Raw genomic sequence first — 16895 nt, forward strand, 5'->3', positions numbered from 1 at the left:
CCATTATGGAATGTAATTATTTCATCTTACACAGTTTTATTATTATTTATTATTATTTTATTATTTATTAATTATTTTTATTACATAATTTTATTATCTTTTTTAGGCGCAGCGTAATTTAAGGTTCAATCACTTTTTAAAGTACGAGTTAACGAATAAAATGCAAGGTGTAAGATATTTGGTCTAGAAATTTCTGTAATCTTCATTAATTATGAGTTGCTCAACCGGCGTCAAAGATTAGAGAAAAGGCTCAGAGTCTTTGTATGTTTGTAATAAGCTTCAAATGGCAACACAATTCAAACAATTTTTATGAATATAAATGTTTTTTTTTATCTTTTCAGATGTTGGGAGCCCAGTGTTTTCGTCGGCCGTGCGCACCCACGTGAGCGTAGCAGAAGGCAAGACTGCGCTGCTCAACTGTACCGTTCATCGTGCGAGGATGTACAAGGTATAAGCGCTTTGTCATGCGCCGCATATAATTGATCAAATGCAATGTTCATTTGATCCCATTGATAGGAACCTACATATGTGATCGAATTTGTTACCGCTTACAAATTACAACTAATGCTCGGGAATCCAGATAACCATGCATATTTTTGGTGAAGTTTATGCACTGCCAGAAATAAGGTTCATTTTCTTAACGATTAACTTGAGTTTTCGACCGAAAAAAGAACAGGACTGGTTTTCCGAGCAATGAAAGCTAACGCGGCTCATAGCAGCGAACGACTTCGGCTCTAGAAAGGACGAATAGATCCCATGGTGAGGGAACAGACTGGTGACATTTTCTGGGACACAATGACATCGTTTGGATTACAATAGAGAAGCGAAAGTGCAACAATAATGAGGGGACGAGGTACACAGAGCTGGATAGCAGCTATCTGTCATGTCGCGCTGCCGAGGGAGACGACAATGAGTTCCTGGGTGAGAGGGTCGGCCGGAGTTATGGTGACGCAGATCACAAAACCTGACGTGGCTGCTCGATGATGGTGAGGGTAGGGATGAGGGATGGTGGAGACGTCTGCTCGATGGGGGTGAGGGTAGGGATGGGTGGTGGTGGAGACTTTGGTCTGCTCGATGGGGGTGAGGGTAGGGATGGGTGATGGTGGAGACTTTGGTCTGCTCGATGGGGTTGAGGGTAGGGATGAGGGATGGCGGAAACGTTTACTCGATGAAGGTGAGGGTAGGGATGAGGGATGGTGGAGACGTTGGTCTGCTCGATGACGGTGAGGGTAGGGATGAGTGATGGTGGAAACGTCTACTCGATGGTGGTGAGGGTAGGTATGAGTGATGGTGGAGACGTTGGTCTGCTCGATGGTGGTGAGGGTAGGGATGAGGGATGGTGGAGACGTTGGTCTGTTCGATGGAAGCAAGATGAGTGATGAGAGAGAAGTTGATTCGCGCGATTGTGGAGAGGGATGAAGCGGTCGTTAAGACCTGCGAATTTTATTTCATGTTTTTATTTTTGTTCTGCGCGGAGGCGCTCTAGGGACCAAACTACAACCGGCGCAGTTATTTTGATCTCATTTATCCTATTGCGCGCCATTTTTTATACTGATTATACTAATTTAATAATATTCGCGTTCCTTTCAGTCGCTATTGTTATCCCGACGATAATTTTAGTAAAAGCTCCAATTGGCAAATTGAGTCCCCGGCTTGGGCATTATAAGAACGATGGCATGGCAATATGCACGATGGTTTGGCGAGCGCAAGCGATCATTTTATGACCTGGCCTGGTGATGTGGCCTTCATATTTGTGGCTGTCTGTAACAGTGCCATGAGAGCCTTTAGTGCCAACGATAAATCCCTGTAAACTCATAAAAGGACTTCAGACGAGCACAGATCTCTGGCATGTGGAAGTCACGCTTGACAATGTTGCGAGTCAATCGCGACATGTCCGTACCCATCGCAGGCCTCCTGAGACAACCAACTCCGCATGCGAGCGGCTTGGTTAAGGACCTACGGTCGGGTTCTCTTCATAGTAAGCAATGAGACAGAATTTTTCATAATTGATTGGATGTCAACGAATAAATCAGTTTTGATTCTAGACTCAGTTTTCCTGTCTACGAATTAATTTAAAGTTGACTGGCAGATACAATAGCATCACACAAACACTAAGATGACAACATAATCGTGCCATTCAACAAATATCGGCGCAGTATATTGAGATTTGTTCTATTTCTCGTCATTATAGAATATCGCTCACCCGAACCACAAAGATAATACTCGTCTGAACCCGACAAAACACTACTTTGTGTCTTCTGCCTATACGCAATAACTTTCAGATGAATACCATAAGCTGGATATTTGATGAGCAGCTTGCCTATCATGAGAGAAACAGGCTGACAAGCACGTGGTCATCTATCCTCTTTAGGTCTGTGCGAGGAAATCTATTACAGCACATCGTGCACGGCCGGACGACTGGCATTAATTTGTCTTGAGATAAATAAGTGAACGAAGCGATAATCTATACGATAAAACTCAGTTCGCGGACTAAATTCCTGAAAAATTTACAATCTTTGACATAAATCTTCAATTTTTATGGGAGCTATGTAGTTTTTTATTGATAGTCAACTGTGAAATGTGTGACTTATGCTTATGAAAATCAGCGAACGTAAAAAATAACTAAATCATACTCGGTGAACATTTTTGTGACCTTTCTTTTAAATTGTATTTTACACGTCAGCATCGGTTCTGTCTTCAGGACTAGAGGAAATAAATTCGCTGTCCCCTCGTAGGCTAACTTCTACAAGTAAAAAAAAACTTCCGTTGGTTTTGTTTGCAAAACATGGCGAACTCCTGATTGATGACCTGAAAGAACAAGAGGACTCGAGCGACTAGGAAGGCCCAAGCTGACGCAATGCTCATCTGGACATTACAAATGGCGTTTCTTTGTGATTTTTTCTTCCCTTCCACCAGAAATTAGTTCAGTATTCTTAAAATTAGTGTATCACCGACTGCATGTCACCTGCAACATTTCAGACCCATCAGAATAACGTACGAAATTGTTAAATGAATTCTTCCTGACTATAATTGTAAAACTTTTATTACTAGAAACTATAGCTAATGAATACTAGCATTATTATTCTTTGTCGTTTAAAAATTCAGAATTCAAAGTATTCTGCAACCGCCCGCGCTAGATAACATGATTCCTCGGCTTGCAATTTCTCGCTCACTTCCATCACGAGTAATTCAGACATCGCACAACAGCGTTCCCTGGCATCGCCGCCTCACACTCCCACCATTTATGAGCAGCATTACTGTGTTGCCAAGCGGCCCCAAAACCCGGAATAAATGCGTGACCCTGCTGGGCAATTACCGTGGCCACAAAGGCCGTGGGACTCCTGAGAAAGAAACCCAAATGAGGTGACGGGTCCAGGCCTCCGCGGCGTCGCATCGCTTCGTAGGTTGGCCACCAAATTTGTGATGTTGAACCAAAATTATCCTCAGACTCGTTTGGAAATGTGTAAACATGGCGGCGCCGTCAGTAGTCGGTGGGAAAATACATAAGCAGTTCGTCATCTCGCGAATAATGACCTATTATATGTGTTAAATTCGTAATTATGTTTTGTAAATTTACTCTGTTGCGTTTACTCAGCCTCCAATTTTCAAAAGGTCATCCGATATTCAAGTCTTCAGAACAAATTTATATTCCAGCTCCAATGCGATAGCTTCATCGTTGCTTTTGTTACAAGATTTATTCGCAAAATAAAAATGTTTGTTTGATCAACCCACGCCAGGCCTTATTATAGCTGACTTTTCTTGCGCTTGCAGCCTCGCTAATACGTAAGCTCTTTAACAAGTTGCTCTTTGCAGCCTGAAAGTTTACATGAGCTGGAAATGGTAGCTAGTCTCTTCATACGCTCTTCTTTAACAGTTGCTGAAGACGGGATTGGTAGACCTTTATTGTGAATAATTTGAACGGTGGCTGCGATAGTGAGGCAGAAGCTCTATACCAATAGCCAGTCACTGACTGATTGCGGCGAGCTGGCGTAATGGAAAGCTACTCACCCGAAGCCAGCCTGGCACTCGCAACCAACACTCGGCGCAAAAAAACGAGCTCGCGAGATGCGTACAGGGAGGAGTCTTGCTCGAGACAAATAGCAGACTGAGAGCAGCTGACTATCTCGCGATGGTCTTCTACATCTTAATGGATAGGTCTCTTCTTGACAAAAAAGTGATATTCATTATTGCTAAGATGGTTGCAATCGCATCTCTCCCAAAGATATGCATATTCTGCAATATAAGAGATAGATTGTCTTCTTTTGCCGTAAGGGATGATATTATTTTATTTCAAGAAATGTATTATTTTATTTCAAGAAATGTATTATTTTATTTTAAGAAATGTATTATTTTATTTCAAGAGATTGTTTTCTTTTATCAGAAAAGATCTTCTTGTCTGGCAAAAGATAATCTTCTGCTATGATTATATTACTTTGACCCGTGACAGTCTTTATCAGACCCTAAGATGGTCTTATTTAACCCGAGAAATGATCTAGTTATGCCTGCAATTAGTTTTTGATGATAAAACAGACTCGTTGGAATGTGACACAAGTAATTGCTTCCTAAACAAATTTAAGTTCTGATGAATAGCATGAAATCAGTTGGAGTATTGGACTCAGGTTTAGTATTTGAAAGACGATAAATGGTACGCATGACCGTAAAATTGAATATTGTCCAATAGTTTTGTTTCTGACAATATCCCACGCATCAACACAGTCACCTAATTAGATCTGATGAAATGTAATATTTCGATTAAGAATAATCTAATTTCGGGAACGAAAATGCCGCTTATCCTGGCTCAGCGTCATTACTTGATGAGGCTCTGCAGGCGCCTGCAGCATTCATCACTTTTTCGTGTCACTCATTTGTTGTCATCAGCACAGCCCTCTCTCTGTGATGTTCGAACGACAATCGATCACTCCAGGAAATTATTCGTCTGTATAATTTCCTGAAATTCCTTCAAATAATTAATAATTATACTTCAGTATAATTTCCTGAAATTCCTTCAGTATAATTAATAATTATACTTCAGTATAATTTCCTGAAATTCCCTCAGTATAATTAGTAATTATACCTCAATATAATTTCCTTAAATTCCTTCAGCATAATTAATAATTGTATTTCAGTATAATTTCCTGAAATTCCTTTGGTATAATTAATAATTATACTTCAGTATAATTTCTGTGATGCTAACATCATTTCTGTTGAAGTCCCTTTAATTATGTTANGGATCCCTTGTGAATCAAGTCACGAAAAGTTCAAGAATCGGCAACAGGCCATGGGCCTATTTCTTCAACGCCGACACTTCTATTCTATTCTATTTAAATATTATCATTATTCTTCTCTCAATCCATTTTCATTTTCTTTGGATACTGAACCGTGCCTTATTACTGAGCCAAGCATGCGCTTGACTGCACCGTGCCTGAGGAATGACAAGAACTTGCGTACGATAAAATTTATAAAACTGTTGTCCCTGTGAATCCGATGGTGACACCGATCAAAGCAAAAGGCTTATCTGGGATGTCATTGTTCAACTTCTATTTTCTAAAGCATTGACCACTCGACTGCCCGTTCATCAGGTGGCGTGGCTGGACCGAGCCCGAGGCGTGATCCTGAGTATGGAGGAGAACGTGGTGACGGGCAACCCTCGAGTCTCCATCATGCACATCGCTGGCAGAGGCTCGAGCGACTCCTGGCTGCTGTCTCTCAGAGACGTGGTCGTGTCGGACGCTGGAACTTACATGTGCCAGCTCAACACTGTGCCCAGACTCAGCAAGATCTTCGTGCTTTCTGTTGTCCGTGAGTAACTTGATCTTCGTGTCAAATGAATGGAACTATACAACTATGACAGCCACTCATGCACGTGAGCATTGATGGTATAAAGTGAACGAATTGATTTGGAGATACGCATAACGCAACGAAGCTTGATGAGCAAAAATTTGATGGTCAGAACGGTAGGCACCAATAGCCTATGTTTTATGCATCTGAGCTTTAGAGGTTTATCGTATGATAAGTTCATCATTTTATAAGCAATCACGAATATAATGATGAGTTTCATTATCCGTGAAACCTGAACTGTTGATTGAAGCTTACATCATGGACGAACCGGCACTTCTCTAAAACTGCCCTTATAAATTTGTAACTGACATTTTTTAATTATTGAATCTTGAATACGACAATTTATGCACCATTCTATCCGTCATAACGTGTTACGTGCAGGTCGCACGTCGCCGTGGTCATCACGAAATATGATGGACTTAAGTTTATGAACAATTGTTGTTGTTTGGTTCTTTTCATGTTTAGAAAAAACAACCAATTCTGCGTTTTCCGAGCATTAAAATAAATGTTTCTATGCAACGTAATTTTTGCGTCAATGATTATTCTTTTCAATACTGATTTTTATTAAATATTTTTAGTTCTATCCTAAGTTGCGCAATTGCTACTTCACGTCCAGCTAATACTGATCCTCAGACTTACTTCTTTCTCTCGCCGAACTCATCCTCGAGTCTCTGAAGCTTAACAAGTTAGTCATTTCTTTAGGTCCCTCAATAATCTTCCAGAACTTTGGTGGCCCCACATCTCAAATTCATGGAGTTTCCTTATGCTTCGTTCCGCGGTCCTGCGTTTTGGCCTCCCCCAAATCCCACTCTCTCCTGTAGCTCCATATTATCCCAAGTCTTATTTATCTACCGAAGCTTTCTAATGGAAATGCCCGGTTTTTGTGAGATCTCGCGTATCTCACAGGTTCGGGGGGCCTTTTAAGCCAGCAATATACCGAGATCATGCCCAACTTCCGCTTCTTGCCGTCCCTCCTAACTCTCCATCGCATATTTTTCTTCCGGGTGATTGCATTATGCCTTCAAGGCCGCGTCCTCTCTATGACAGATACTCCTATGATCACGGCGGGAGGATACTTTTTCGTTTTGTGGCTTAATTTTGTTGTTCTTTTCATAGAAATAATGAGTACATATCCATGTTTGTTGACATATATCTTATTTTATATTCTCTATTTTGAAAAAAAGTTTTGTTACATCATTTAATATTATCCTCTGAGAACTTGAAGGTAAATTCGCTGATAACATAGCTATTTTGCCACGAGGTTCCTGGCAATCTCACGGCCATAACCGAGTCGCATCAAAAGCAGATCGCCCCGTATTGAACCTGAATGTCGTGCGACCATAACCGTGTCGTGGTCCCTTAATTTATTCTGAGCGATGCGGCGGTTGGAAGAGCCTGCGTAAGTCAGTGTCAGGATCTCGGGGCCAATCTTCCATTATCTCACGTCACTCACTCAGTAGAAACTTTGGAAACTTTTTCCTTATCGATATCTATCTTTAATTAGATTATCTCTGGCTGTCTGGAAAAAAAATCTTCATTATCTCTGATGTCTGAAAAAAACTTCTATAAGAAATTTCATTAAAAGTTTTTAACGTTTATTTCACAATTGACTTTCAATGCGTATGTCAGTTTTGAAAAACGCATTTAATCCTGGTCGCATAATGCTCCGTTGTTTAAACTTCCCAACGGCTAATCTAAGTAGTACTAGATATTATGTATACGAATGATAAATATTTTCATTTTAGTTTTTTCATAGCCTGATGTTCCTTTTACTCAGAAATATCAATGTGATAATTGGAAAGCGCATTTGTCATGCCGCAGCATTTTTTCCACTTGGTCACGGACAAGCAAATATCTTCCAGTTAAGAATCCATAGTGCGGGGCGCGAGCTAACGAGATTACAAAAATTATGAGAGGGAAAGGACATCCGCGCTCGTTATTCGACGATAAAAGTGAACTATTGTAAACATGCGATTCCTTGCATCAAAAGATCGGCTAGGCTTGAAGATTAGAGTCGCGCTAACGAGCTCCCGGCAAAAATACTTCGGTCGAGGACGACTTGAGAAGGCAATGCGTGCGCGGAGCCGACGGCAGCAACGCGTGCTTGGATTTAGTCCCGCCTAGTGGCAGACTGAAGTTTTGTTATTGAAACATTATCCTGATCATTTGCGTTGTCATGTGTGTTCATTAATTAAATAATACGTTCACTGTCATTCCCAAGTGTGGGATGAATTAGATTTTACACGGTAACAAAAATATAATACCTCATTTTTATGAGCACTCGCATCTCAAAAACTTCGGCATAATTAACAGAAGCTGGAAAAATTCAATCCGGACATGGAGAATAATTATTGTTACTCAACAGACCATGGACTTTAGTCAACTTTATTTTAACTCTAGATACTACGAGAATTATTTTGCGTGCGACGCCGTGATTGAATGCACGTGTTTTGTGTGCGCGCTGAACAGGTCCTCCTCGCATCCTGGACTCCGGCAGTGGGGGAGACGTACACGTGGTGGAGGGCGACCGCGCTGAGCTCAGATGCTCGGCTGAGGGAACTCCAACGCCTACCCTCACATGGCGCCGTGAGGATGGGGAACTCATCAGCACCCTCGAGGGCACAGGTTGGTCATTGTTCAAACCCTCGGCTGTTTGCTTAAACCCTCAGGTTAGAGAAGTTAGTTGAAGAGTGAAGTCAAGAAGTCACGGGCGAGTGAGTTGGTTAAGTTGTAAGCACCTGTAAACAGATCACAGATGCTTAGTTTTGTTGTCCTCCCTAAGTTAGAATTTCATTGTATTTGACTGCGTCGATGCATTTTTGTTAGCGATGTTTGATGTAAGATCCGGAATGAGGGTTGATCTCTGTAGTATTCACTGAAGGCCACTGTTACTTATTTATATATTTTATATGAAAGTTATTTAATCGCCCTCATTCTATATCTGCCCTAGTCCGAGCATGCGCAGAGTTTTTCTCTCCTTCCAAAAACCAGAAATTTACCACACACGAAGTTCTGCCCAAAATAACCCTTCCTTTCCCTGCAGAATTCCAAGCGGTATCGAAGCTAAAAGTGTAACTGTGGGGTATTTTACGGGGAAGGTTTTGGCCAAGTTATCTGATGGTCGAGCAGCTCGTTAGCATTCCAGCGATCTTGCGAGGGCAGAGTCGTTAGGCGTACCATATCATTGATGCTATACGGTGTAAAAGCAATATTATAAAACCCCAATACGAAACTCAATTTAAAGGGGAATGAAATTGAATAAATATGCGTTGAGTACACGAGGATTACAGATTATTTATTTATACAAGTTTATTCATGTAGTATTTTGTTTATCTCTGTAACTCTGCGATGGAGTGGTATTATGGAATCATCTTGTCTCAATACTTGACTAAGGAGCTACATATAGCAAACAAAATTGATAAACACCCTTCCTCTCGATTGTATTTGTTCACAACTTGGTGTCGATTAATTCTAATGTAAATCCTCAAACATCGTAACGGAAGTATGATGACTGGAAATGAAGTTCACAATAGTCTTTTTAACATCAGGGCCGACATCTTAGAACGCTAACTTGTTGATACGTTTACATATATACAAGGATATCGGGCCTAAAAAAATCACGCGTTGCTGGTGAAGGTCATGGAGCTTTAATAGCCCTCCTCTAGCTGTAGTCATCGTAATACGTCATCTACTTGTAGATATTTTACATTCTAAATTATGCAATGCACGCGTGAATCGAACCCAAAAACACTTCTTGTTAAAGATGATGGAGAATTAATGCTTCGTTATCGACTCCGTCTACGAATAATAAAAAAATAAGACCGCTTGTTTATTTTAAGCATTTTTTGAACCCCAAAATCACAAGCCGCGGCTAGAATTTGATAGAGAAATAATGTCGCGTTACAGGACCGGTGACGGACGACGGCCGCCTGATCTTCACGCGCACGCACCGCAAGCACGCGGGCGCTTACCTCTGCATCGCCAACAACGGCGTCCCTCCTCCAGTGTCTCAACGTGTCCAGCTCTCTGTTGCTTGTGAGTCCAGCTCTCTGTTGCTTGTGAGTCCAGCTCTCTGTTGCTTGTGAGTCCAGCTCTCTGTTGCTATAGCTCGTGAGTGCAGCTGTAGCTCGTGAGTGCAGCTCTAGCTCGTGAGTGCAGCTGTAGCTCGTGTATGCAGCTGTAGCTCGCGAGTGCAGCTCTAGCTAGCGAGTGCAGCTGTAGCTCGTGAGTGCAGCTCTTGCCCGTTAGTGCGGCAGTGCTTGCGACCGTTGTTCTTCTACTAAAGCCTACGCGGGCAATCTGATATTTTGTGCACCCATGCATTGACTAAACACGTGTCCTGGGGCCTCATCCCTGACCCTGCATCCATGTCTCCCCTGTTGAAATATTTTACCATTTTTTCCTGATATAGTTGGGCCCGAGGCCGCTGCGCAGTCACGCATGGAAGGAGCCATCATGGGCCAGGAGGCCAACGTCTCGTGCGTCGTGACGGGATGGCCCAAGCCCAGCGTTTACTGGACAAACCGAGCTGGACAGAGGCTTGACGTACACCAACGAGCCCTGGACTCCATAAGTTCTGGCTTCATCCCCGAAGAAGACGTGAGTCATTAACATTAGGTACGTTTTGTTCTGAATGTCTAGAGGATTGCCAAGGCAAAAGGCGATGGTTTTAGAGTCTCGTATTAAGATTCCTTTTCATGTTCGTACTGTCTTGAATAGGAGTTTATTGTTTAGCTTGTCAAGCTCTTATATTAGTGACAGTATGAGAGAAAAACAGAGGTCATATTTACATTCCAAAAGCAAACGAACGTTTTTAATTGCCTGTCTAAGCTCTGCGATTTTTGTTCATTCGTTGACAAATGTTTACCTGGCACCAAGTTGAAGTGTCATTCGTAGTCCAAAAATTTGTACCTATTCGAAAGTTTGAAACATTCCTAAGTTTCCAAGCTCGCAGACTTGAATTCAAATGAAGGTTACGCCCGTTTTTTGTAAAGCTTTTTCTAGAACCTGAGAAATCCTGTGCTCTGGACGGAGCTGCGCGCCAATTTACTGTTGAGCACGCACAATAAGACGTGTAATTTCTCGCTAAACTTTTGAATCTTCACCTCACAGACCCAGCGAGTTTTCTTGTAGCATGGTCAAGGGTAACACTCGTGAGGGGAAGACATTACAAACACCCGCTTGTAATTTTCCAGCATATTCCGATGCTTTCGATTTGTCCGTCAAAGACTAATTGTACGAATGATATAAGACTCGTGATTATGCTTGCAGTCGAACCATGACCTTGTAACACGTCTGAATTCATAGGATTTTGATCGCAAACTCGATTCCTCAGAGAGTATAGTCCCCCGCTTATACAAAAAAATCTCTGGAATTGTCGGGCAAAATTCTTCTCTTGGTCGGTGACTAATTTGTGTGCATGCGACGCAGTGTCAGTTTCCCTCCCGGGGCCAGGCTGTTTAGTCTTATCTCAGGTCATGTCCGTGCTGGAAATACTAAAGGCCTTTGCCTGCGTCCAGCGACACAGAAATCCTCTGTTTAAACTCGCGGAAAAGTCGCTGGTGGGAATCTGCTCGGATGACGGGATGCATTGAGCCTTCTGCAGGATAATAAAACAGGAATATTGAATAACTGCAATGTCTCTGCCTTTTTGCAGGATGTCAAATGCGCAGAACATGGAATTTACTGACTCAGCGCCTTTTTTCACGGCGAATAATGCGAGTATTTAAAAACTAATCCATAATTAACAAAGATGGAACCGTCCGTGGTTAGCTAAACCTTAGGCTTGTTAAACCTACCACTAGCGAATGCTGTCCACTTTAAATTTTAAATTAATCTAGCAAATAGACTCGACTCCATTCAACTTAACGAGATAATAAGCTTCCCTCAAATATTAAAAAAAATTGTATTACCTTCACTTGAAGACGCTCTGCTCCCCTCTGCGTTTATATTAATGTGATACTCAACGCATTAGGATCTTATATTTTACTTGTGTATCCACGAAAAGATATTTGAAGATTAAGCATAACACACGCACTGTAGCAGCAAGTCATACAATGTATGAAACGTTTTGTAATAACTCTTGATAAATTATTAAAACGAATGTAATAATGTAGAAATAATAGTATTTATGCCAGAATGCGTCCTCGTCGAAATGAGGGAGATCGAACAGTATTGACGGAGAATAAGCAGTCTATCGATGTGTAAAAAATGACCCTGAAGAATAAGTCTGTTATAAAGCGCACCTACGCGGTATCTGTGACGTCGCGGTTCTGGTTCGGGCGAGAAACCTGTCGCAGCAACTGAATAATTTGTGCTTCTGAAGAGAAAGTTGTGCTCCTGCATTACTCCTTAATGCTGAAAAGAATATATCACAAGAAAATATTCCATGAATTGTCAGCAGTAAAAATAAATTTATTCAAGTTAGTCCCCGATGTTCAGAACTCAAATTGCAAATGCAGTGCAGTCAAGTATTTCAAAATATTTTCCATTCATGCAGGAAATTATTCACCAGTTGCTAATTTTTCATGAGCGAATTGGTAGTTCTTGACTCTCTTGCTGATATGAGGATACAAAATATGGTGTGCGCTGAGCGCTACATTTCACCAAGTTAACAATTTTAATCCCTAATTCATAATGCGTCGAGACAGAAAGTGAAATCTCTGAAAATAAACAACTCGACCCAAAACTGGCTACCTAGAAAAATTCTTTATACATTTTGATTCGGGAAATTATGAAATCATTTAACCTGCCAACGCTGGAAAATTATAATGGAGGATTAATCTTGTCTGTAATCTTATTTAAAGTATACGGAACTGTCCCGTAATGTTTCATTAACTATCGCAACTTCAGTGTTAGCTTTGAAGGCGGTTATGAGAAAAATATTGAGTATCGCTTTGTCATTATCTTGATTTTCATCAATAATATCTACGTTTTAAATGTGTGTTTGCTCTAGGCAGCCCCTCTCACCCTAACGACAACCAGCCTTTATAGCAATTGTCAGAAACGAGACTGTCTCCGATGCAATATTTCAAATCACGACATTCTCCCGCACAGAAACAACCTCAGCTAGTGAGTGGCACCAGTAGCATCAACAGCACCACGGACCTGGCATGGCTTATGGTGACAGTGCTGAGCAGCACAGATCTCCAGCACTACCACTGCTTTGCCAACAGCACCTTAGCAAGCGCTAATGACAGCATTCTTATCTATGGTGAGCCATAATAATATGCGTTTGAAAATTTCTTTTTAAAGACAACACTTCCAAAGAATTCAGTGTCTCCGATGTTACACGTGTACAATGAATTTCTAATTTTATTTTCAAATATTAAAAAAAAATGTAAATTTTTTAATATATACGAAAAAATTTACATTTTGAAAATTATTTATTCTGTCAGTTGATTAATGTATTGTCTCTGGCTTTAATCGAGTGTGCACAATTTCAGATCGATTGGACAGGTAGAAGTGTGTTAACTATCGATCATAAGATTTGTAGCAGAGAAAATTATTTTACTAATTTTTTTAATATTGAACATTTTTTTGAAATTTTCAAAATTATTTATTCTGTCAATTGATTCCTGCATTGTCTCCAACTTTACATATGTGTGCAAAATTTGAGATCGATTGAAGCGGTAGAAGTGTGTTAAATATCGATTATAAGATTTGTAGCAGACAAACAAACAAACAAACAACAAGAAGTGAAGTTGAAGAGAAGTGCTGTAAAAAACCAGCAACCATATGAATATTTTGATAACTAAGCGATCAGTTTTACTGTACAATCTGAAAATTAGGAACTTTACCATACTGATTGTATCTAATTAGCTTATTCACTCCTCGCCATAATGAAAATTTTTCATCATTGATTTATTTTTGAGTTAATAAATATGCAGTATCGGGAATATATAAAAACATTAATTTAAAAGTTAAAATGTAAAAGTTGTTTATGTATGTCGCTGCAGATGTTGATATCAAGTTAGTGAGTAAAATCGGACCAAAACTAGGTATTACTTTGGTTTTAATTATTTGCTAACCTGGTTATCCAGAGATACCTGCACCAACCACCACCACCACAACAACAACCACCATAACCACACCTCGGGGCACCTCGGATAGTATCATGGACCAGGGGATGTACCATCCCTACAGTGAAGAGTATCTGCTTTGGAGAGACGGTGAGCAGGCCGTCGAATCATGGGTGCTGAAGCTATACTAATTAATTTCTATAATTGTGATGATGCAAATATTTAAGTTACTTCTGTCCGAACTTTACTCTAGCTCTGTCTTGTTAGTAAACTTTGTCTTTAGCTAGAAGTTTTACAGCATTAAGTAGCCACAAAAAAGTGATGGTCACTTTCTCAATATTTTTTATATTGTTTGTTTATTGTATTGGAAAATATATTCCGTATTTTCATTATTTTTTGTTCGATGAACCTGTAATTTATTTCGTTATTTGGCCAAAAAATCAATTTTTTAGTAATTCGTCTCGTCCTACTCAGGTACACGATAAACATTTTTTAACGATTTTATTTCGTATTTTGTCACAAGCATTTCCTCTATTTCTTCTCATATGACTGAGAACAAAGCTCCATCTTCATCAGGTACGAACTCCAGTCTCAGCGTCTCTGCTGACAAAGAAGACCGGCCGCCGCAGCAGAGCGAGCGCGCCACCCCCGACAGAACTGTTAGCTCCACCGCCATCGCCGGGTCAAGAACAAACGACAGGAAGTATTTTCAGTTTTCGTCGGGAGAACTGGGTGAGTATATCGCGATTTAGTATCCATTTATGATGAACGAAACTGAACGTTGCTGGAAACTTCTTTCGACGCGCAGATTTCAGTTCCCTTGTTGTTGTCTTCTTAGACATTCAAGACATTTCATAACACAACAACATTTGATTCATTTTCTTAAACATTTCATAACAAAATAACATGCTACTACTTTAGCCAGAGCTGTGATGATTTAAAAGCAGTTTTAAATTGACTTTTTGTTTTCATTTCGGCATCACATCGATTATAAAATGTATTCAATTGAATTGTCAACCGAGGAATTCGTTTTTATTGTTCAGTACGTCGGACGATGGTTGTGTTTTATCAAAATGACCATTCTCAACTTACGTATAGCCTGTTCAACTTACTTAAACTAAACTTACTTAAATTACGTATAGCCTGTTTACAATTCTCCCTTGCCAGAAATATTACTCAAAATTGTGACAGAAAATAAGGCCATTGTGGCATAACTCGAGCTGAAGATAAGCATAGGTGCGATAAAAATGTACAACAAAATTTAATTTTTAGCTTCATTTATTCAGTCTGGCTGCAGTAGCTATGTGCTGGTCTTCTTAAAATCGACTCTTCATCCCTGACAGTTGCAGCAGGTGACAAATTGCCTGCACTACTGGCAGTTATGCTGTCACTCCTGGCACTTCAAGCGCGGTTCGTTCCTCCCAGCGGCCCTGTACGACCGCTGACACCTGTTCACAACACAGGTATTCGGTCTTCAAGTGCGCCAGGATCCTTCGCTGCAGGATTTTGCTCAACTGGAATAGGCCCCAGCAAGGAATTTTCAGGTAACGACGCATCAAGAACCTCGGTGCTTTCCCAGTGATGCGGCATCAGATATGGCCATTTAAAGACTACAATGTTGTTTCAAGATACTCAATTCTAGATTAGTCTAAATAAATTTAATATTTTTCACTGTTTAGGCTAAATATAGTAACGCAGCTCGTTGCAGTTGATCTTGATGTGTAAAGGTAAAAAATGCAGACAAGAACTTCAAAATTTGATCGAAAAACAAATCGCTACGTTGGAAACTAACATCCCCTTTTAAAACATTAAAATATGTTTTTCTAACACTAGCCTAAGTTCGTTTATAATTTATCTCTTTGACTTTGAGTGCAATAATTCTGCCAAATCCAAATGAGCTGCGGTCGTTGGACTCAGGATCATTTATGTATCTGCTAACAAGTAATCTCAATGGAAATTAATTGCAGTCATTAGAGTAAACGATGGCGTAAGTAAATTAGACACTCGCGTCCTTTAATTGTCACTTTAGTTTCGAAGCGCTCATGGTCTTCACGTTAACTTCATACAAGGCTCTATGACTACTACCGCTCAGTTATTCTTCATACAATTGAATTATACCTAGTGAGGTTCAATACAGAAATCGTTGGTTCAAGCTTTAAATTATCACTTTCTTTAACGCGTTGTAAACAGAATTTAAGTGAATTGTTTGCCCCGCTGCAGCGCTAGGCCTATACTTTCAAACAAAGTAAAGAGATCGTATGTTCATGAACCAATCGTTGACGGCCTTTTAAGCAAAATCTACCAATCATGGACGTGAAAATTGAGCGTAAGTACTTACGTTCACTTGTCGAGTTTTGAAAGTAGGTGTACATTTCGGCCCACGAATCTTGCTGAGTTTGCGAGTAGGTATATTATACCTGTAAATGTCTATATCTTACTGAAAGCAATTTCCGAAATAAGTTCTACACAATCAATAGAACAAACCGAATAAATGAATCTTAATTCATGCTTGACAACTACCGGTACTTGCAAACAATTACAAGCAACTAACAATATCGTTTAATAACAGCCGTGTTCTTGTAGAATTATAAGATATTGGAGACACTTCCAGACGATCAATAGGATACATCTAACGTGAAACATGATTGATCAACGGGGTTATCTAGTCATTCGGGAATAACTTTAAAAGAGGCATAAGAGAAGGCTCGTTCATTGTTACCATTTCAAAAGGAAATGGGCGCCAACTGATCAACCAAGTACTGATATTTCGTTTCACAACAGCGTTGAAATTAATGGCTGCGAGTTTCTATCATAACAGCAAATTGTTGCAGTGTAGTGCAAGGCAATCAGAATCCATGATGCACGGCGTCGCTAGAAAGAAATTTTCTTTCGAAATATCAATGTTCATTAGTCATTTCCTGCACCCAACCTCAAACAGTATTAGTAGAAATTAAAAAAACCTTGCATGCCAAATATGTTTAATCCGTGCACTCGACATCGTCCATTACCTCGAGTTGATAAGTCATGATCAGCCTG

The 16895-nt window shown here is 40.3% G+C and overlaps 1 protein-coding gene across 1 annotated transcript in view; it reads left to right on the top strand.

The window, feature by feature from the left end:
• The window catches only part of LOC108678703 (protein amalgam), a 32698-nt gene extending 16779 nt beyond the window's left edge, over positions 1 to 15919 (top strand). Inside the window, exons 2-10 of the mRNA XM_047880193.1 lie at positions 342 to 448; positions 5580 to 5799; positions 8308 to 8463; positions 9745 to 9873; positions 10250 to 10437; positions 12895 to 13051; positions 13881 to 14009; positions 14436 to 14591; positions 15203 to 15919. Coding sequence (XP_047736149.1) covers positions 342 to 448; positions 5580 to 5799; positions 8308 to 8463; positions 9745 to 9873; positions 10250 to 10437; positions 12895 to 13051; positions 13881 to 14009; positions 14436 to 14591; positions 15203 to 15441 — 1481 coding nt within the window. The 3' untranslated portion in view covers positions 15442 to 15919. The remainder of the gene's footprint in view (positions 1 to 341; positions 449 to 5579; positions 5800 to 8307; positions 8464 to 9744; positions 9874 to 10249; positions 10438 to 12894; positions 13052 to 13880; positions 14010 to 14435; positions 14592 to 15202) is intronic.
• Positions 15920 to 16895: the final 976 nt, after the last annotated feature.

Source organism: Hyalella azteca, unplaced genomic scaffold (assembly GCF_000764305.2).
Source record: "Hyalella azteca isolate HAZT.00-mixed unplaced genomic scaffold, Hazt_2.0.2 contig502, whole genome shotgun sequence".
NCBI classification, from domain to species: Eukaryota; Metazoa; Arthropoda; class Malacostraca; order Amphipoda; family Hyalellidae; genus Hyalella; species Hyalella azteca.